This window comes from Drosophila miranda, chromosome XL (genome assembly GCF_003369915.1).
Source record: "Drosophila miranda strain MSH22 chromosome XL, D.miranda_PacBio2.1, whole genome shotgun sequence".
Lineage (NCBI taxonomy): Eukaryota > Metazoa > Arthropoda > Insecta > Diptera > Drosophilidae > Drosophila > Drosophila miranda.
In genome coordinates this window covers 17,152,617-17,173,676 of record NC_046673.1, presented here as the reverse complement: position 1 = coordinate 17,173,676, position 21,060 = coordinate 17,152,617, and the positions used below count along the sequence as shown (strand labels likewise).

At 43.3% G+C, this 21,060-nt stretch overlaps 9 protein-coding genes and 1 long non-coding RNA gene across 12 annotated transcripts; 6 read left to right on the top strand and 4 right to left on the bottom strand.

Annotated features, from left to right (window-relative positions):
- Nucleotides 1–142: 142 nt before the first annotated feature.
- LOC108161860 (transmembrane protein 198) lies at nucleotides 143–5,025 on the top strand. Its single transcript, XM_017296278.2, has 5 exons — nucleotides 143–815; nucleotides 1,391–1,756; nucleotides 1,825–1,989; nucleotides 2,046–2,387; nucleotides 2,456–5,025. Exons 1-5 carry the CDS (start codon nucleotides 723–725, stop codon nucleotides 2,639–2,641), a joined length of 1,152 nt encoding a protein of 383 aa, XP_017151767.1. The 5' UTR covers nucleotides 143–722; the 3' UTR covers nucleotides 2,642–5,025.
- A 717-nt stretch (nucleotides 5,026–5,742) lies between these two features.
- On the bottom strand, nucleotides 5,743–6,967 carry LOC108163019 (cytochrome b-c1 complex subunit 10). The gene is made up of 3 exons (XM_017298095.2): nucleotides 6,596–6,967; nucleotides 6,349–6,519; nucleotides 5,743–6,290 (listed from the first exon to the last, which is right to left on the bottom strand). The coding sequence occupies exons 1-2, from the start codon at nucleotides 6,673–6,675 to the stop codon at nucleotides 6,384–6,386; spliced, it is 216 nt and encodes a 71-aa protein (XP_017153584.1). The 5' UTR covers nucleotides 6,676–6,967; the 3' UTR covers nucleotides 5,743–6,290; nucleotides 6,349–6,383.
- Nucleotides 6,968–8,197: 1,230 nt separating this feature from the next.
- Nucleotides 8,198–12,056, bottom strand: LOC108162943 (cytochrome c oxidase subunit 6B1). The gene is made up of 2 exons (XM_017297971.1): nucleotides 11,967–12,056; nucleotides 8,198–8,714 (listed from the first exon to the last, which is right to left on the bottom strand). Exon 2 carries the CDS (start codon nucleotides 8,687–8,689, stop codon nucleotides 8,456–8,458), a length of 234 nt encoding a protein of 77 aa, XP_017153460.1. The 5' UTR covers nucleotides 8,690–8,714; nucleotides 11,967–12,056; the 3' UTR covers nucleotides 8,198–8,455.
- On the bottom strand, nucleotides 9,154–12,053 carry LOC108161933 (TRAF3-interacting protein 1). 3 transcript variants are annotated; one of them, XM_017296408.2, is made up of 3 exons: nucleotides 11,967–12,053; nucleotides 11,159–11,419; nucleotides 9,154–10,763 (listed from the first exon to the last, which is right to left on the bottom strand). In XM_017296408.2, the coding sequence occupies exon 3, from the start codon at nucleotides 10,737–10,739 to the stop codon at nucleotides 9,630–9,632; it is 1,110 nt and encodes a 369-aa protein (XP_017151897.1). In that variant the 5' UTR covers nucleotides 10,740–10,763; nucleotides 11,159–11,419; nucleotides 11,967–12,053; the 3' UTR covers nucleotides 9,154–9,629. The 3 variants fall into 3 exon arrangements, with proteins under 3 accessions (XP_017151897.1, XP_017152065.1, XP_017151980.1); XM_017296576.2 differs by having other exon boundaries at nucleotides 9,154–10,750; XM_017296491.2 differs by lacking the exon at nucleotides 11,967–12,053 and adding an exon at nucleotides 11,684–11,960.
- A 45-nt stretch (nucleotides 12,057–12,101) lies between the features above and the next one.
- LOC108162707 (ribonuclease P protein subunit p20) lies at nucleotides 12,102–12,865 on the top strand. Its single transcript, XM_017297608.2, has 2 exons — nucleotides 12,102–12,372; nucleotides 12,442–12,865. The coding sequence occupies exons 1-2, from the start codon at nucleotides 12,199–12,201 to the stop codon at nucleotides 12,838–12,840; spliced, it is 573 nt and encodes a 190-aa protein (XP_017153097.1). The 5' UTR covers nucleotides 12,102–12,198; the 3' UTR covers nucleotides 12,841–12,865.
- LOC108162862 (transmembrane protein 203) lies at nucleotides 12,820–13,352 on the top strand. Its single transcript, XM_017297851.2, has one exon. The coding sequence runs from the start codon at nucleotides 12,843–12,845 to the stop codon at nucleotides 13,278–13,280; it is 438 nt and encodes a 145-aa protein (XP_017153340.1). The 5' UTR covers nucleotides 12,820–12,842; the 3' UTR covers nucleotides 13,281–13,352.
- Nucleotides 13,353–13,420: 68 nt separating this feature from the next.
- Nucleotides 13,421–15,411, top strand: LOC108162099 (beta-parvin). The gene is made up of 4 exons (XM_017296700.2): nucleotides 13,421–13,634; nucleotides 14,018–14,107; nucleotides 14,181–14,452; nucleotides 14,521–15,411. Exons 1-4 carry the CDS (start codon nucleotides 13,514–13,516, stop codon nucleotides 15,139–15,141), a joined length of 1,104 nt encoding a protein of 367 aa, XP_017152189.1. The 5' UTR covers nucleotides 13,421–13,513; the 3' UTR covers nucleotides 15,142–15,411.
- LOC117186036 lies at nucleotides 15,203–15,861 on the bottom strand. The gene is made up of 2 exons (XR_004471208.1): nucleotides 15,769–15,861; nucleotides 15,203–15,712 (listed from the first exon to the last, which is right to left on the bottom strand). It is a non-coding gene; the product is annotated as an uncharacterized LOC117186036 (long non-coding RNA).
- On the top strand, nucleotides 15,469–17,084 carry LOC108162462 (FAD-linked sulfhydryl oxidase ALR). The gene is made up of 4 exons (XM_017297243.2): nucleotides 15,469–15,576; nucleotides 15,832–16,244; nucleotides 16,315–16,550; nucleotides 16,610–17,084. Exons 2-4 carry the CDS (start codon nucleotides 15,885–15,887, stop codon nucleotides 16,770–16,772), a joined length of 759 nt encoding a protein of 252 aa, XP_017152732.1. The 5' UTR covers nucleotides 15,469–15,576; nucleotides 15,832–15,884; the 3' UTR covers nucleotides 16,773–17,084.
- Nucleotides 17,085–19,320: 2,236 nt separating this feature from the next.
- On the top strand, nucleotides 19,321–20,286 carry LOC108162787. Its single transcript, XM_017297728.2, has one exon. It carries the CDS (start codon nucleotides 19,489–19,491, stop codon nucleotides 20,050–20,052), a length of 564 nt encoding a protein of 187 aa, XP_017153217.1. The 5' UTR covers nucleotides 19,321–19,488; the 3' UTR covers nucleotides 20,053–20,286.
- The last annotated feature ends 774 nt before the right edge of the window (nucleotides 20,287–21,060 follow it).

Below are 21,060 nucleotides of genomic sequence, written 5' to 3'. Positions count from 1 at the left end.
GTCCGTCCCTGCCTGCTGCACAGAGCTTTGGGTCGGTCGTCCTCAGCTTAAAGCTTTTCGAGTGGCTTTCAGCTGTTTAAGGGTTGTTTTGTTTACGCAAGTCGTCGTCTATCGTTCCTGCTCTAACCGACTGTGCTCCCGCATTAGCCGCGCTCTATCCGTCCCTGTTTCGCGTCGCTGTTCTGTTGATGCGCCCCGTTGCCGCAGGAGTGTGTTTTGTTGTACCACAAGCGCGTTCGTCTTGGCCCCGATTGTAGCAGCACAAGTCCATACCGCAGCACCACCAGCCACCAGCCGTCGTCTCCGCTCCAAATATGTGTACACAAAATAATGAAATTGCAACATTTCTATTTTAAAATTTAGTGGTAAAACAAACCGTTGATCTGTCGCCACGGACAAACAGTTAAAAGTTGAAAGCAACAAAGATGTCGTCATTCGATTGAGATTCGAGATGCGAGGACGGTAAGAGAGTGCTCCGCCCTATTTTGAGGCTTGTTGCAGAGGCTTGACACACAAAGCGGAGTGTTGTGGCAGGAGAGAGGGATGCGAGGCTGATGCGTGGTGGTACAATGTACGGTTCAGTGCTGGAATGCGTGGCAGAGTGAACAACAAATAGCTGGCCTGGACTCTACACAGCTACCGTACTCGACGTCCAGCGTCCAAGCAGTTTTGCATTTCTTAAAAAAAAAAAACAAACCAACCAAAACGCATTTGCCGCCGGAATGAGGGTGGGGGCGGATGTGGTCTACGATGGCCACGACTATGGCAATGATGATGCCATGGGCAGTCCCCTGGACTGGCCATTTCTGATAAAGGTATGTACGTAAGCATGCGTTGGGTATTTTTTTATAGGTTAAGTCGCGCAATATGCAAAGTGTTAACTGTAAAGAGTACAAGTGTTGGCTATGCAAAACAAGAGGCTGCGTTTATGCCTCACGAGATATCGCGATGAGTAACGAGAGCGTTACCGTTATGCTTTGTTTGTATTCCAGTGTTGACAGTCATTTTGCATAAGCGGTAATGTGGTCCGCATAAACATAAATACATAAATACATATGTATGTACATGCATACATGCACAGGGTATAACAGTCATAATAAAGTAAGACAACTCGGATCCGCTGTCTTAATTTCACACAAACGCACACAGCTTAAACCGGCAATACCTACGTGAAAAAAAGAGTACACTTTTTTGAATGCATTACCTTAATATTAGCATACCTTTTGCATGCATGAGTCAGACGCGTACATACATACATATGTAAGTGGGGCCGACACTGGCGATGTGTGTCACGTGTCCTTGATCGAATTACAGCAACGTACAGAACAGGCCAGTGCTTTTTACCGCTCTCCCTCTCTCTATTTCTCTCTCCCTTTTGCATTGTAATTAGGGCATCTTGGAGAACCAGACATGCACCCCAACCGCACCGGATACCCTGGCCGCCATACTATGGGCCATTTTCGCCGTATTCGGCATCGTGTACGCCCTGCTCGGCTACCGCTGCCTTCGGGCCGTGGGCTTCCTGAGCGGACTAATGGTGGGCGCCAATGGGATATTCATACTGCAGGACTTTCAGATCACATTCCTGGGCAAGCCGGCGGACTCGGCTTTGGCCATTGTGGCCGGACTGCTGGGCGCCGTACTCGGTTCCACATATCCGGTCGCTTCGGTGCTGATCAGTGCTTTTGCCGGAGCCCTGCTCTCCGGTGCCGCGATGGCCGTTTGTGTGGCCACAATGCCGGACAACGAATTTGGGGTAAGTGCAGCGCGTAATTATCCACCATCGCTCATCCTTCTCATTTTCCTTTGTCCGGTTCCGTTTAGTACCGTGAAATATACGTGGCCGTGGTGGGTGGCGCCGTAATCTGCTCGGTTCTCACCCTGTGCTGTGTCAAATACGTGACCATACTCACCTCCAGCATTGTGGGCACGGCCATGATCATTGGAGCCATCGACTTCTTCATGCACGGCCTGGAGACGATCAACTGGGTAAGTAAGATTCCCCTGTTTGCACAGCTCCAACTTAATCGTGGCCGGCGTTGCAGATACTCAACATGAGGCCGCATCCGTTACCGCCTCCGTGCTATGGGGGCCTCCTGATAGCCGCCTGGCCCGTGACCATTGTGCTCAGCATCATGGTGCAGTGCTTCATAACCGCCTGGCGGGTGGACCATCGCAAGCGTGTCTACATGCGGCACCATAACCATCCCAACCATCCCCATGCTACGCACTTGCCGCACAGCCAGCAGCAGGCCGGACCTGGCCACGCCCATGCACCCGTAAGGCGCTCACAGTCGCGCACTCGCGAGACCCGCGAGGAGGCCAGACAGCGCAAGTTCCGCTACCTGTACCAGGTGCGAACGGCACGTGGCGACATCATATCACAGGTGAGGGTGATAGCACCACTAACACTGCCTAAAAGAATATCTAATTTGTTCATGGCTCTAATTGGCAGAACTTTGTGTCGGCCCTGCAGAAGCGTATCCAACTAAGTGGCACAGAGACGCCCTCGGAGAGGTCGATCAAGACCAGCTCGAACGAGCGGAACACATTCAGAAGTGACCGCACCCACTTTACCACCATCCACGATCCGGACTCGGAGCTGTGCGACAAGATCGAAATTGTCCGTGACATTGGATAACAAACAAGCAATAGCTACATGTAACTATACCCGTAGGGGGGGACTACGGGCTGTGGTACTCTGGAAAGGCTTGGACACGGACACGGGTCGGGGGATAGATCGAATCGAGCGAGCGAGGAAGGAATTTGCTCTAGCTATGCAGCTGGAGAGTTGGAGAGTAGGACACAGAAGTACGGTTACATGTTGAAGCTATAAATTGGGCGCAAAATGCCTTACACGGAACGGACAAGAACGGAGGCACAATGGAAGCAGAGCACAAGCCGAGATGGAGTTGTGAGAGAGGCTTATGTTGTAGCACTAAATATCCATGAATGCACATGGAATATTCATGGATCTAGTGTTTGGATCTTAAGGAACTTTGAGTGGAAAACACTGACATACACAGATCAGAACAGAGATGGGATTGCATTGCATTCAAAGGGATAACCCATAACCTAAACTTACTCTACTTATTCGTGCACAGCTAGCATTTAAGACATCTGATCGCCAAAATCCATACGCATCCGGATGGTGCGTGGTGATGGTGATGAGCAAAAAAAAGGCATTTGTTCTCCCCACTTAATCAAATGTTACAACAGAACATTCGAGTATAAATGGCATGTAATTCGGTAAAGTTTAATGACTACAATAAGTTGACTTCCGCGAGTGATGAGTGATTCTCGATGAGTCATAGGTATATCGTATTCCTGGAACTAAAACTAACTTAACTAAAAATACTAGTTACGCTTCTCCTTCTTCAAATATCGCAATTTACTAATCAGTTAATATCTGTGTTATATTTATACGATACGATAAACCAAGTTACGATTTGGACAGTTGGAAATATTTATATCAAGATTGAGGCGATTTCGTGAATCGTTTCAGTGGCATTTCGTTCCATTTTAACTATCAAATAGTCCTAAGAACACGTTTAAAACTCCTTATAGAGATAGCAGGAATATATTGGGAATATATCCCCAACTGAAGTATACTTAAAAAAAAGTGAAGCCAGGCACAACCAAAAACCAAACCAAATACAATTTATAAATATAATAAAATACCTATTAAGTACAATAAAAACAAACAGTGAAGTGAAGGGAAAGATGTACTAGGCTTAAGCACATGTCCTTGTACTACCAATACACTATATACGAGTACACTGACCTGTCTAGGCAGCTGAATTTGGATTTTAAACCAGTACAGCTGAACATATATCCACATAGAGTTAGATACGTATATATGTATATGCATGTAGCTTTAGCAATTGAATAAGCCAAGGTTAAGACATTTAACTGATTACACTCGATGTGTCGATATACGAGTACTCGTACAGATATTATCGTACATTGTATGAAGGGGGACAAACGAGGTTGCTTCCCCGTTGAGAACCCAGTTACTGAACCCAGTAACGAACCGCTCGTTCAGCCGTCTTAGCACTAGCCATAAGATGAATATTATATTATTATGATCTAAGATCCTTTCAAACTGCGGTACAAATTAAAAACAATTCCAATAGATTCAGGCAATCAGCGCAAGTTGAAGTATATGAAATTTAGTGATATATAATGAAAATACAACACAGAAAGCCTTCGAAGACATCAGACATTGCCAGGCAGATATGTACTTCTATATCGAGTCGGCTCAAAGAACGCCAATCATTTGTTTCCCGTTGTGTTGATCAGATTTTAGTTTCTAGGAATTGCTGCCGTCCGCAATTTGTTGATTTGTTACAACTTACTCCTTGATATTGTACCTACGACTTTAATCATCCAGCATTGTTCCCGGCTCCTACGTTACTATTACATTTCTGAAGTCTCCTGGTTTTAATGTTTAACAGCAACAGCACTGTCTGATCGATCGGATGATACTGGCGGATACACTGGGGTATTGAACACACAGAAGTCGCTTTTGTGGCTCAGCATTTAAGAGAACTCTTGTCAGACAGGGGTTCGTACATTAATTTTCATGTAGTGTATAAGAGTACTAGCAGCTGCATACTAAAGTAGTGGAAAGGAAATCTTCAAAGAATTGAATATATTGTATTTATACGCTAAGAAACACACAAAATAATAATTCGGAGGCTAATGCAAAGGGCCATCGAGCACTCCATAATGTTCAGGGCTATTCTGGTTTTCGATTTCACTTTGAAATCGCCAATCCGAATCCGAATCCGAATCTGAATCCGATTCCGAGTACTAGACATAAGTTTACCTTAAGATGGACACTTTTGTAGAGAATAATTTCATTCGATTTCCATTCTTCATGATCTTAAAATCTCTCAAACTATCTAGTAAATCTGACGAAGTGAAATCAAAGCTTGGAATGGCGTCCTGTACTCCCAAACACTTTATAATATTCAAAAAGAAAACGAATTACAATAAATAAATCATGCAGGCCAAACTGAATGGATATGCTTCTTATTTGCTTGAAAATTTACAAAATATAATCTGCGTAAAATCCCCGAGAGGCTTATTTATAAACAACGAATGTTGGAATAATCCTGAGCATAAATACTGGAACATTTTCGGCTCTATTTTCAGCTCCTCTTTCATGGGCGCAAGGAACAGGTGGTCTGTCTGTCGTGGATGCCACTACCCTGTCGCCGGACAGATCATTTTGGATGATCAGTAGACTTTTCCAAAAGCGACCCAAAAGCTGGAACAAGGCGTCAAACAAGACGGACGGGAAGACAGACATGGCTATAACGACTCGACTAACAAATCACACTGTCACGAGTGTTTCCAATTTCAAAACTTCGTCCTGCCCTTTAACGCCTAACAAAGGGCAAAAATCTGTGGCCACCAAAATTTTTAAGATAAAAGAAAAGTGAATACGCGGAATAATAATTGCAGACTATATGGTATATTGATATAAAAATGTGAATTTCCGTGAGTGCTCTGCGACGAATTTTTCGACAAAGTTTCGAACACAGGAGGCTGTATATTTGATCAAATATAAATGAAGTTGCGTCTTAGTTGTTTTACTGGTACTTTCGTTGGCACACACTTTGTCTGAGTGACCCCATTTAGAGGCAGTCCCTGAAACCCTGAATTCTATAAACGCAATGGTATCAGATCGATCATTTGCTCCTCGGAATAAAATCAAACGAAATCACAATGGCATCATTTCCAATGTTTTTTTTATTGGCTTATTTAAGGTAAAAGTAAACATTTGAATAGGTATTGAGTAGAATTGAACATTTGTGAACTTGTGTGTGTGTGTGCGTCATAAAACATTTTAGTGTGTGAAATTATCGTTGCAATTGCTAGATCCCTGCTGATGAGGTTATGCCGTTGGAGATGCCTTTGGAGATGGCAACAAAACTGTTTGCTCTTCAGTTTTGTGTGTAAAAATAAACATTTGAATAGGTATTGAGTAGAATTGAACATTTGTGAACTTGTGTGTGTGTCGATGATACAAAAAACATTTTGGTGTGTGAAATTATCGTTGCAATTGCTAGATCCTTGCTGTGGAGGAGATGCCGTTGGAGATGCGTTTTAGATGGCAACAAAACATTTTGCTCTTCGGTTTTGTGTGTGTCTTTGTGTTTTGTGGCTGGTTCTTGTGCTGGCACTAACTGTATTCAAGTTAATTCGATTGGAAGTTGGCAACAAACTTGAGCAATTGTGATTTGTTTCTAGTCACGAACTAAAACGGTCGTCCATGACAGCTGAAATGCAATAATTTATGTAAATATTTCTTATGAAAACGGTGTGTTTTGCACTTACTTTTTTGTGTATAAGTAAATGTGGAATATTCCTTTTTACTTTGCATCTTTCCCCTCTGGTTTAGGGAATTTCGTGTTGTAGAGTGGAATATAACCGGCAATTGCCTTCCAATCGGTGTAGTAAACCAAAGCCAACAGGCTAGCCAGTCCGAAATATCCAGCCGAAGGAATACTATAGGCAAATATTCAAAAATGTTGCAAAATATATACAATCCTTTGTATTTCTTTGAGTTCTACTCTTCACTTACAAGGCGGTGGCAATAGCCATGTGGCTCTTTGAGGGCCTGTGGCGGCAGTAGAAATTAAACATCTTATTTTTGAGGCTCATTTTTGAATATTTTCTTGCTAATGGCGGGCCCGGCTGCACGTTCAATGAAAACAGTTGATGTTTAACTTACAAACGGCTCAAATAACATTAGAATTGTGTATTGTGTGCAATGTGAATCGATTAATCAAATGTAACCGCAGCAACAAATGTGACCCTTAAACTAAACGAAATACAATTTAGTTAGTTATTTAACTCAATCAAACAATTATTAAATTAGTTAACTAATTGTAGATTAATTTGTATTAGAATTCAATTCAGAATTTTTTTTAGTTTGCGCGCAATTTATATTTTTTTTTTATATTTTTTTTTTTTACTTTAATTTTGTTTCTTTTTTATTCAAAATTATTTCCCGAACAAAAGTTAATGTTTTCTCCACTACTGGCAGTGGTTTACTGAATATTTTCGGTATAAAATCCAGAGTCTAGAAAACAGACAAAAGTCAAGCGATCTCATGGCCTGCTATTTTTAGTAAAAAGCCACACTTGGCTTTCAATGGTATTTTTAAAAAAGGGTCGATCTTATTTTCATATAACCATACTTCATTAATAATGTAATAATCTCGGAGGCTTTGACTGGAATGCCAACGGGACTGAACACGAAGAGGTTTCCCAATGGTTATCTACTCTTGCCGCTCTTAATATTGCTCTTTTGGAGATGCCTCCATGGGAATTCCTATAAAGGATGCTCTAGAAAGAATCTGCCGCTTTTACGAAGTGTTTGCTTGTAGTTAGTGGAATCCCTCGAATCCTCCGAGACCCATTTAATTTCCATTGAGAGTATTGGCCAAATGAATATTTAATAATTATTTATAATTCTTCTAAATCAATTGAATACCAAAATGTACCTTACAAAATAACGGAAATGGGGGCTCTACGCTTGAATGAAGCGATTCCTTATGAACCCTTCAGGACAATCGACGAATTGGAGAGGAGGAGGAGGAGAGAGCCTTCAAAAACGTGGTAAGTATTGTGCATTGAACTAACGAGTTAAATTTGAATATGTTCTGTACAGATCTCAGGGCTTATGATGTCAAGTGAGACATCGTTCGACCAGTGATTTGTAGGCACAGAGGCCAAGAAGTGCATTAGAGGCTTGCGGGTTACCCTAGCAATCCGTAGTAATAAATATTTTAATAATAATAAGTATTTTTACAGCGGGATTTACAAAAAGTAATTCGCCGTTTTAGGTGTCGCAATGGAAACAGATCCGAATCTCCATTATCTACAACGTAGTCTACTATCTGACCACGTTGTTCTAAAGATCCTGCCATAGGGGCGCTGGGTCCATGGGTTCTACTTACCATATATCTAGCTAGCTCTGCTAGAAACACACAACGGTCTCAAGACGATAGATCATTTAACAATGCTGCGCCACTTGCTTAATCCATCGTTTCGAATGTTTTTTTTATTGGTTAATTACACATTAACAGTGTTAACAATTGCGTTGCCCACGTCTGTAGCGCTCTGTAGGTCTGTGGGTGTGCGCTCAACAACAGCGAAAAAGAAAACAATAAACAATCGAATCGGTATTCACAGAATTGAACAATTGTGTATTTGTATTTTGTCAATGCTTTTCACCGCCGGGAAATAAAATCATAAACAGTTTGGTGTGACATTATTTTTGCAATTGCTATGTCCTGGGATGTTGGAGGCGACCCTCTGCTCTGGTTGGGTTGTTTGTTCGTGTCGTGTGCACTGTTCTGTGTCTGTTTTGCGTGTAGGGTTGGTTGGTGTTTATCCTCTGCTTCTGCTTTCTGGGATTGTGGGGCGAGGACCGCGGCTTAGATGCGGCCAGGGAATGTGCCGCTCTCGCGCTGATCGTCCCACTTCTCCACCCAGGCATTGGGGCACATCGTCTTGTAGACCTTCTGGAAATAGTTGCAGGGTGCAAAGTCCTCGCCGCGCTTCTTCTGGCAACGATGGAAGTCGATGTACGACTGGTAGCAGTAACGTGTCACGTTCTGGTTGGGGAAACGTGGATCAAACGGGGCGGTCTCCAGCTTATAGGACGACATGTTGCTGCTGTCTTGTGACTTGTCGCTATTTTTGTTTTTAGACATGAAAAATTGCATATAGACTTTAGTTGAGAAAAAAAAAATAAAAAAGGAAAAAAAAACCACAGAACAGAAAGCAAAAAAAAAACCAAGCAAATTGTAAACCAAGGTAAACGGGGACATAGAGAGGGAAAGATATAGAGAGATAGATAACATATAGCGGTTGATAGTCGGTTGAGATGTGGATCGTTATAATAACATAAAATATAATGATACAATGGATAATGAATAGTGAATAGTGGATAATGAAATAAGGATCAGGGTTCGATTCAGAGTCGAGTTTTTGGTGCATGAACGGAGACGGAGAGAAAGAGATAGATTATAAAGAATCATATAGGTTAGTTCCTCATGTTTTTGTCGATGCTGAATGTGCGCTATACTATGCACTAATAATATGCTAATATATGTACGAATATATATATATATATATGTATATGTTTGCATGTATATAATATAGAAAGAGATACATATACAATACGTATAAGTCCACTATGCTACGGCCTTAGGAGCTATTCTACGATTAATCATTCATTAGTATTCTTATAATGAGGCAGCGGCTACGGCTTCGTCCCTAGACGTGTGAAAAAGTTACATACAATGCATATGCACTATAATTTATATAAAAAAAAAAAGCCAACAATTTCTCGTAATTTACAATTCACAAAAATTTCTTGTTCAGAAAACTACAATTCTCTGCGGATCGGATCTACCATCATTTGCATAATGTACATATGTAATTTTAATGTGAGCTTGAGGGCGCGTGATGCCCAGATCGGACTGTGTCGAGTGTGTCTGGTGACTGGTGTGTGGCGGGGCATAAAGCAAACCAAACGGGAGGATCGCTCCTGAAGGTAGTCTCCATAGGGAGCCTCTTATGCGTTCAAGTTCATTTTTCCATGCCCTACTTGACCAATGGGCGCTTGCCATTGTCGGTATCGCATGCATTGCTCTTATATTTGTTGACCTCGGCTAAATATAGCGACCAGAAGTCCTTCGGATCCACATCCTGCTCATTTTGTGTCTTCAATTTGGCAACCATCCCGGTTTTCAGAACCTTGCCGCCGCGCCGACGTCCCACCATGGGTGGCGGAGGAGCAGATTTTCCGGCTGCCGCAGCAGCAATATAGGGTGCTGTCGCACTGTTTGCAGCTCCCACTGCAATGGCGGGCAGGCAAGGTATGCCTGGATGAGCCTCTGTCGGTGTTTGTAGGTCCGTGCTGCCAGATGCGAGCGCACTATTCTCCAATTGATAGTCCTGGCCTAGCTGCAGCTGCTGACTTTTCTCCTGCTGCATTTTCTTGAACAGCTCCAAGAACGAGCCATCATTGGCAAAGACAGGATGCGACGGCGGCTCAGGCTTACGTGGCGGATAAACTTTTCCCTCTCTGGCGAGGGCTTCACGCAGTTTCTCCTCCATTTCGCGATGAATGCGCTCCTTGTCGAATGGCTCCTCCGTGTCAAGGTTGTAATAGGCGCCCACGGCGGACATGGCATTGGATCTGTTTGCTGGCTGGGCCTCATTGTGTGGATTCTGTGCGGCATTCGGATCCGATCCGCCTCCAGATGATTGGCGATAGCGTCGCTGACTGGAACTGGAGCTGGGGCAGCCGCCACCGCCTCCGCCGCCGGATACAGGCGAGTCTGAACGACGATAATGGCCGGAGCGTCTGGAGTAATCGCGATCGCGGTCGCGGTCACGGTCACGGTCACGGTCTCGCTCCCGTGAACGCTCCCTGGAGTCCCTTTCGCGGTGGTAGCGCGTTGGCTGCTGTTGACGCCGCTCGTCGTTCCGCTCGTCACGTCGTCGCCGTTGGCCCGAACGCTCTACGGAACGACTGCGGGAGCGAGAGCGGCTGCGACTGTAACGACGCCGTTCTATGGAGCGGCTACGCTCCCGTCTATGAGAGCCGGAGGCGTTGCGGTCGGAATAGCCCCGCTGGCCGCGTCCACCGCGCCGCTGCTGGTCCAACGGATGATCCTGCTGATAGTAGGGTAAGCGAGCCGCCGACATGTCGGGTTTATCTGCAATTCGAAACTGTGCCGCGTTAAATCAAGCAGTTGCAGTTTTCGCTTTTACGGAATACCTATGCATACACAATATCTGTATTTGTAACTGTTTTCTTTTCTGTATATCTGTAAGTTGTTGTTCAAAATCGAGCTAATCGTTCATTGTGGGTCGGCAAGCAGTTTCTGGTTTCCTCCGACCTGGCTGGAGCTGGAGCTGAAGCTGCCAGCCCCCCGCCAGGTGAGGCAACAAGAATATACTGACTGGTGACCACCTCACAAGATATACCCGCATATGGGGATTCTTATGCAATTTGGATACTTGGATTTAGCAGACTCGAGAGCGAGTCTTCGATTGTTGATTTCTTGTTATTTTTCTTTTTCTTTTTGATTGACTTGATTAAAATGAGAAATGGTAAAATTTACTTGTTTGCGTTTGTCCACTAGGAGATGATTGCCGGACCGGACCAGTTCAGATCAGATGACGTCTCCGCTGGAGCGATGTCACTCCGCTTTCGCTCCTGTCAGCTGTACTATTATCCAGGCTGTAATATCCGTAGTTCTGAGTCGTTTGATGGTTTGCCTGCCTGCTTGCTGCTGGCTGGCTGCCTTGCTTGTGTGTATTTGTGCTTGTTTTACTCTGAACTCATGGATTGTGATACTCTGAAATCGTATCGGATATTCGGCCTGCATGGAAAAATGACTTGAACGCATGAATACAAAACGTTACTTGAACCAAAACGTTGTGCAAGGAGGTTTGTCTTTTTTTCTACATTTTGTGGTTAGGAATATACTTAGGCTTTCGGGGGGCACATCGACTTGCGATTGGGTGGTATTTTCGAATCGATTAGATTCGATTCGATTCTTTTCTTTTTTTTCATTCGGTCGCCACTCTTAAGACTTATGTAACTCAATGTAAAACATAGATGGCTCGCTTACTTAGTAACTTACTTATGCAGATGATGTAGAATTTTGTACCTCAAACTACTTTTTGTATATACAAATAAACGAGTTATGTAATTTGCACTTTTTTCCTGCTGCCAAAGCCTCAACAACGGAGAGATGTTAATGCGTAAGTTCGTGTGTGTATGTGTGCGGTTCAGTATGAGTTCGGTTCGCCACAAGATTGCTCGTGGGTATTTTGGGTTGCTTTCAATGCGGTTGGATCAATACCGAGGCTTACAATTTGCTTGCAAACGCAATTAGTATTGCGTTTCTGGGTCGAAAAACATACCTTTGTTGCTCCGAATGTTAGACGAAAAATTTTCAACTGGCGACGAACCCCTGACGATAGAATAGAGATGCAAAACGACGGCAGTAGAAAAATCGACAACTGTCAAAGTGACAACTAGGGCCGGGTTGCCAGATCTTGGAAAAAGTGTGTCTACTCGACTGTCTGGAGTCTACGTACCCAAGTAAAAACACACCACACAGTAAATGTAATGGGATATTGTTAAGCTACTCTGATGATGGAAAGTAATGCGCCTGAGCTCGGGGCCAAGCCAAGAACCAACAATAGAAACAGCCACTCAAGGCGAAACCAGAGCGACAGTGCCAATCACAGAGTGGTTCGCAAGCTACCGCCTCGTGCTGACAACGACCGCTGCAACATCTACATTACCAGCAAAACAGACTTCAAGGTGTGTATTGAATTGCGTTTAACAAATAATAGGCAGTCAATAGTAGTTATTAAATTCACACGGTTGCAGGCACAGCAGAGGCGATGCCAGGAACTGCTCAATTCGGGCGTTAAGGAGATATTCTTGCATTGCATGGGATACTCGATCACTCGCGGCCTTAACTTAGCCCTGCGTCTTATCAAGAACTCGGAGGGTGCCTTGGGCTACACCATCAACACCTCCACCATACAGTTGGTGGACGAACTGCATCCGCTCTGTGATGAGGACGATATAACTTTTCGGCAGCGGAACAACTCTGCACTGCACATCAAGATCTTCAGCAACAACCTATTTAATATTGATGTGCCCCAGCTTCCGGCTCAGCCTGCTCTACCAAAGGTCAGCCAACGCGAGCCGCCAAAGCCCCACCAGCAGCAGCAACCACAGAAGGCTAAGGCCAAGAAGCAGACGACCAGGTCGCAAAAGTAAGGATGTTCAAACTATCGGAGCTAGTACGCTGGCTAGGCCTGACTGAGTTCGAGATCCTGGTCAACCTGTGCGGCCTGCTGGTGTTTACCATAACGTTAGCCTTTAAGATATCCGGCACCTTGAATGAGGTATTCCCAGAGCTGATGAAAGACTGGTTCACCGTCTTCAGTCCTTTGTTCTTTATCGACATCTGCAATGCGTACTTCTGCGTCATTGTGGGCATCCGCATGTATCTGGACTCTGACAACAAGCGCAAGGCGCTGCATCGCTTCATGTGGAGCACTTACTTCCTAGTGCTGATTGCCATCTTCAAGTATCTGTTGTGTCTCAAGCTGTCGGGCAGGAATACGGCGCTGGAATACAGCGAAGTCTTCTCGCCGATATTCGTCTTGCTGCAGTTGGTGGCGGTCCGGGCCTGTCAGCTGCCCAATTCTATATAAAATATATCTTTCGACCCATAGACTTAGAGTAGGTTCTAAGTAACCACTGTAAAAATATAAAATTCAAAAGAATTTATGCACTTTATGCAATTTATGCACTATCGTCAGTGTTGGGCAGCGACATTGGAAAGTGTCTGGAAAGGTGGCAACCCAGAGAGAAATTATTGGAAACAATAACATAAAAGTGCCTTGCCTAGAAGTCGTTTGTTTTTTGTTTTGTTTAGTTTGTCGCCATGTCTACTCTCAGTCGTCCAAAATCCCCGCACACGCCGACGGCAATCAAAAAGGGCGAAAAGGAAGACAGCTTCTGGGACAAATTTAGCACATTGGGACGCAAACGCGGCACCCGTGAAGGTGAGAGAATACTTTACTAAGAACACCTTAAAATATTTCATAAAGCATCTAAGATTGTGTAGACCCAATCAAATGTTCTGTTACGCATCAAATTAACAGAGTGCAGTCAAAAAGTACCCGGAAAACGCCCTCCATAACATCTAGGGAGCGTTTATAGGACCAGATGTGCCTGTGACTGTGACTGTGCCTGTGCTGGGTCCCAGCGATTGAGAACATTGCGTCATTTGTGACGCATACAAACAAATTGTGATCTCTATGTGCTTGTGTGTGTGTGTCTGAGATTGGGGGGCACATACTGCTTCATCAAAGGGTGGTCATTGTGTCGTCATCATTCATTGCCTGCCTTCCTAATAGTTCCCCTAATTCTCTTCTCGCCCACGTAGTGAAGAAAATCCAAGAGGAGGGCAAATACGCGATCGACTCGCCGGGATCGCCCAACCAATATGACATACCACCCGAGGACTATGCTCTGCGTAAGTAAATCTGCTAAATAGAGGTCCTATACGAGTCCGTCCTAATTGTTCTATTGGATCCTTGCCCCTGCAGGCGAGCACGAGCAGCGCGCTGTCATCGATCCCCAGTCGATCAACGATCCAGAGGTGGTGAAACTGCAGAGAATTCTGGTGGACTGGATTAACGATGAGCTGGCCGAGCAGCGCATAATAGTCCAGCAGCTGGAAGAGGACATGTACGATGGCCAGGTGCTGCACAAACTCTGGGAAAAGCTGACGGGCAAGAAGCTGGACGTACCCGAAGTCACACAGTCAGAGCAGGGCCAGCACGAGAAGCTCAACATAGTCCTGAAGGCCGTTAACCATGTGTGTAGCTTTCCATTCTGCATCCTGCAGCAGTTTAAAGAGGTCATTAATTGCTCTCCCTTCCACAGACACTCGGCTTTCATCAGAAAATACCCAAATGGTCAGTGGCCAGCGTGCACTCGAAAAACATTGTGGCCATTCTACATTTGTTGGTCGCCCTAGTGCGTCACTTCCGAGCGCCAGTACGCCTGCCGGAGAACGTGTTTGTTACCGTGGTGATTGCTGAGAAGAATGCGGGCGTGCTGAATGCTCAGAAATTCCAGGAGCAAATCACATCCGAGTACGATGATCTGGGCATGCGGTGTGAGAAGGATGCCTTCGACACCCTGATCGACTGTGCGCCGGACAAGCTGGCGGTGGTGAAGAAGTCCCTGATTACGTTCGTCAACAAGCACCTGGCGAAGCTTAACTTTGAGATAACCGACTTGAACACGGACTTTCGTGATGGCGTCTATCTCTGCCTGCTGATGGGCCTGCTGGGTGGATTTTTTGTGCCGCTGCACGAGTTCCATTTAACGCCCCAGGATCCAGACCAAATGGTCAACAATGTAGCGTTCGCCTTTGACCTGATGCAGGACGTGGGCCTGCCCAAGCCGAAGGCCCGTCCAGAGGACATTGTCAACATGGACCTAAAGTCCACATTGCGCGTCCTCTACAGTCTGTTCACCATGTTCAGGGACTTCGCCTAAGCCTAAGTCATTTACCCCACACCACCACTTTTACTCTACATTTACATACATTTTATTATAATTTTTTTTTAAATGTTTACACGAGTAATTATTTATGTGTATTGTCTAACCATTGTCAGCTGCTCAGAGCTAACCACCCAACCGCTCTTCCCCTCCCCGGCCAGTTGTTGTTAACTTGTCTTTACAATGCCGTAGTTGTTACTAAATGAATTTTTAAATTGTATCGTATTAATAATAATAAACTGAAAGTGTGCCTTTTGATTAATAACACACACAAGTTTTTTCAATTTATGTCACACGGCTCTGGTAGACACATTTCTAAAATTATATTATTGTCTATGTTGGAAATTTGCAGTTATCGAAATATCACAGGTTTACGCCCGATTCTGGTACTGCCTGTGGACCGCAACTCATCAGCGCAGCTCGACTCTGCAAGTGAGTACTGATTTTGGGCATTATGTTGTAGCTGTGCGCTTCGCGCCTTGCCCACTTCAAATGATCCAATTTGCGCGCCCAGTGTCTATCGATTTGCAGCTGTTGCAATCGATCACAGCTGTAGTTTGGGGCTACCCTACCAGAATCAAAATTTCGTTAACAACAAAAATGATAAGAGACTAGAACACGTACCAAGCAATCCACACCACACGCTTTGTCATTGCTGCAAATCGCATAAATAAATTATTTTTGCAGCATAAACAAAACTGTCTCGACAAAATGTGCCATTTTGAAAAAAGGTGGCAACCATGCGACTGATTTTTATGACTTTCACAATAGTTCAGCGAAGTTTCAAGATTTCAGGGCTGCTGACGACTTCATTATATATTCAACGTGAGCGCCACTACTTACAAGCCGAATATACCAAGCAAGATCTTTTTGAAGCCCGGCGGTACGTGCGACAATTACAGCGAAGTATCTTGCGTATTCTACGAGATCCCCATTCAATAATGTCCGAGACGGACCCTTCTTCATTCCGACGTCAGCAGCCCGAGCATGGTTTTGCCTCGCACAGACAGGGGAAGCCGGACTCCAATTGTCGCACCTGCAACGACTTTAAGTCATGGTCCAAGCAGCAACGCATCATCTCAAATGTGCAGAACTCCAAGGTAACTAACGTTGGGCTCTGCCCAAATCATTTGCCCTTGGCACCCAGGTTAACCGGCGAGTATCTTTTAGGACAAGCACACGGCATCGGCAGAAAAGTTGACAGTAAACGCGGCCGAGCTGCCACGTGAGGATTGTCCGCTGGACAAAGTAAGCCTCGGCATCTCTACCTGGGGCCTGCTTCACACGATGGCGGCATTTTACTCTGATAATCCGACTGACAACGAGAAGCGTGACATGAAATCCTTCTTTGAAGTCCTCTCACGCCTCTATCCGTGCGAGTTTTGTGCCAAGGATTTCCGCACTGAGTAAGTCCGCTTCAAATAACGTGTTGCCTCCTACTCTAAGTCGTGCGTTTCTCTTTCAGCCTTACTGTGAACCCCATCAATGTAAACTCCCAAAAGGAACTGTCTTCATGGCTGTGCATGTTCCACAATCGGGTGAACGACAAGCTCGGGAAGCCACTCTTTGATTGCAGCAAGGTAAACGAGCGATGGCGGGATGGCTGGCTAGATGGTTCTTGTGATTAGATGGATCCAATCCAACCTAGACTAACCCTAACCGCCATGACGGATTACCGTTGGGAAGCTGTTCCACCAACTCATCGTCATCGTCATCACCATCGCGAGCATCAGCCTCATGCCCCACGTATCCATGTTGAGAAGACTTGACTCGCATATTTCTCAACATGCACACGGCTCCTCCAACATCTAGTCAGTGTTCAGGCAGTACTTCATTGGCGTCCCAAATTCCCGATGAAGCGTTTGCTTATATTTCCTTCTCCCCAAGCAAATGCACTTATTGGTAAATGAGTAGATGTTAAATTATATGTATCAAACCAATCCTTTATTGTGTTGTGTGTGTGCTTTTGGAAAGTTCATTCAACATCGTTTAGATTGAGGGCAGATGCAGGGAATTTCATAACTCTTTATCGGTACCGTGACTGGGCAGTCTGATAAGAATGGAATGAGGCTGCCCTAATACGGGAAAGGCATGTACAAGCTAAGGTCTGCGGGTATCATAATACGTTTACCATCCTCTCCCTTCGGCTATCTTTGATAGAAAGGGCTTTCGGAAATCTAAGGAGGTTCGGTTCGTAGATCAATTCTCTTGAAAAATGCTAGAAAATCAGTTTCTGGGACATCTAGATATGCATTTTGGTTGGCCAAGCAACTCCCAACTGAAACCGAGCTCACAAGCTAATAGTTGATGATAAAAAATCATATTCGTCTATAATATTGTTATTTTCGAAATCAAACGCCGATAAGATCCGTTTATCGCGCCAAAATAACGAGAGCGATACACTGCGCATCGAGTAGTATAGTCAACGGTCGGTAGTATAATCAACAGAACAATTATGTTGTGTTTCTCTGAATTCAAAAAATGATATATCCCACAAAATATACATATTTAGCCTGTCCAAAAAACTACAACAATCAATTAATCCAACAAAAAACGAGGGGGAACGTTGTGAGTTGCTGCTGCGACCGCAACTCTACATTTATATCCGATACATAGTTAGTATGGCTACAATTATTATTCCTGATTTTTATTGAATAATTATTATTTTTGATTTTTATTGAATAATTATTATTTTTGATTTTTATTGTATAATTATTATTACAACTATTATTTTTGATTTTTATTGGATAATTATTATTATAATTATTATTCTTGATTTTGATTGAATAATTATTATTATAATTATTATTTTTGATTTTTATTGAATAATTATTATTATAATTATTATTTTTGATTTTTATATTATTCTTGATATATATATTATTATATTGATAATATATTATATTATTCCTATTATTCTTGATTTTTATTGAATAATTATTATTATACCCAATACTCATTTTGAGTATCGGGTACAAATATATATATATATATGTATATATATACTAAATCTCGGCAAAGGCGCAGTTGTTCAAAACCGGATTTTCTAAATTTTCTTGCCACCACGTCTAGCTCTCACACTTTGAAATGTTTATACTTTTCATAGTATTGTCTAGTATTTTCCAGTATATTTTAAGACGCGGTATGTTCAATGCACCAATGTTGAAACCGTGTTTTTGTCAAAAAAAAAAACATGCAAGTAATTAAAAGTAGTTAATCTTGATCAAAATTGATTCATCAATCATATAAAATTATCTAGCCAAAACTGAGAGATCTATATAGCTGGGAATATTCGACGGAAGAAAGAATAACCAGGATTTAGTCGTCATAACCGGTTGACAACTGAGAGTCCCATTCCATGCACACATACCCTGGGGGAAATGGATGTTATAGAATTGTGAATATGTTTGGCAAAATCAATTTATTTTCAATATATTTTAATATTATTCAATATTATTTAATATTATTTTCAATATTTCAACGATATTTTAAAGCTTATTGTGTTCTTGTGGGGACCAAGAATAGGTATCAGGATCGAGATATATATACAAAACACTCATCATATACATGAATATGTCTAAAAAATGTCAATTTGTGAAAAGGTCTTTATTAGTTACGTTTTATCTTCATATCAATATTTATAGTTTCATATAAAATTAACAAAATAGGGTATACAAGGCTATACTACGGCTTACACGCAATATAGCGACTCTTTTTTTGTTGAACTTTTTCGTTTAAACCTTTTTTTACAATAAGTACAATAAAAGCAAGGATTAAAAACTATCCAATCTTGTAGAAAATTTATTCATCACTGGGATAAAACTATGTGGGCATTGCTGAGAGATTTAGTTAGTCAGCATTATTCAATGGAATATCAAAATTGAGCAATTTCCTTTTTCGTTTGTTTTGATTGACCTATTTCGCTACTTGTTTTTTGTTTGACTTATTTCGCTAAAACCTTTTTTTACGCAAAATGCAATAAAAGCAAGTATTAAGAGTACAACAGTTAAATATAAAATTAATTCATCAATCGTATAAAGTTACGATGGCATGGCTAAATGTGCTATATAGCTAGTAATATTCCACGGAATATCAAAAACGAGGAATATGTATAGCAGAACTTGGGTTCGTCAGTATATTTCTGAGGGTCGGACCGTATACTTCTTCGATAACTCCGCGGTCACACTGGCGCAGTTGGTAAAAAAAAACAACAAACTTTTAAATTAATAAAACTTTGAATTAAGCGGTCAGCACGTGCGTTAGAGTCGCCCGTAATAACGAATAACGTCTAGTCACTAAATATAAACCATCACTTCATCGTTATTATGCACAGACGTATGTAAAATGAACGCATTGCGCAACATCTTCACATCGCGTACATTGAACTACTTGCGCCAAAATGGACAGAACGCGATCCTCAATGCCACAAATCAGCCGGCGGTTGTGGACCCCAGCCTGCCTCTTGCCGATGCGGACAAAGCGCTGAAAGATGCCCGCCCATCGCCGCTGTCCATACCGCGCTCCATACTCGACGCCTGTCAGTTTACGTCCAAGCCGTTCGACATTGGCCGCTCTTCGGCGGTTAGTCAGCAAAGTGGCTCACTATCACCCACCACGCTGAAACGGTTCCGTCGCATGCAGCGTCGCATGGAGCTGGTCTACCGCTGCAAGCTGTGCAACACGCGCAACACGAAGACCATTAGCGAGGAGGCCTACTATAGTGGCGTTGTTATTCTCCAGTGCGACGGCTGTGCGGTCGATCACCTGATTAAGGACAACCTGGGACTGTTCGCCAACATCGAGGGCACTAACAGCACCAGCACCGGCAAGAATATCGATCAGCTACTCTCCGAGCGCCATGCTCGCGTGCGCATCATCAAGGTGAATGAGCACGGCGAGCTTATTTAGGAATCTAGTCAGCGACTGATCAAATCATCCCCGCTCCGCTGATCCTGTCACTTCAGATTTGTCTGCGCTCGAACTAAACTAAAACAACATTTTTTCTGTTATAAACTTGTTTGTTTTTATATCGATTATATGAGAGATAGCCACCAGCTTAATATATGTACAAAAAAAACTTGCACTCGAATTGTTGATGATTAATGCAAGATTAAAAAAAGAGCAGCCCGTATCGAAATCAAATTTAAATCTGTTTTTGCACTTTTCCTAATCTAATCTATTTATGTATATGTTATGTGTATAATTATGGATACGTCCGTCCGTTCGCTGATTAATGTGTTTACCCGAAATTTTTGAAATGTCAGCTCGTACAGTGAAAGCTCTCTTGGACAGCCATAGATTGTCATAAGAGATCCAGAGAGAGCCGTGGAACCGACCCGCCCGGCAACGGAGAGGGGCTTGCCTGTTGCTAATTGATCGAATCGATCGAAACACAGCCCGAGGCCTTGGGGTGCTAAATATCACAGACAGAATACAACAAATTGGCACACTGCTTCCCCGAAAATGGTGAAATGGTCTGGCCCACGCCCCACCGGAGTGATCGTTTTTACGTCTTGGCCCAAGTTTGGCCAAACTTAAGTCTCTAATTAGCGATAACGGTGACGCAGTACGGAAGAAAATACCAAGGGATCCGGGGTGTGTGTGCTGGGGTGTGTAAGAATATGTTAGGGCTATCCTTTGACACTCATTTAGGAATCGTAGTAGCTTTTAGCATACCCAGACGTGCGACAACAACCATGACCAGCAGCAGATAAGACGCTATCGCGGTGCGGTCTAAGAAACCGGGACTGCCTTTCTTTCTGAGGGTTAGTTTCCATAGAAGCGTAAATAAAACAATTAATGTGCGTGGGTTTTTTGTTTTTTTTTTTACTGATTTAAACCTATTTTATTCGAGAATGCTTCGAATATAAGCTTGTACAATGTATGTTTCGCACTAAAATCTCATTCGATTCGATA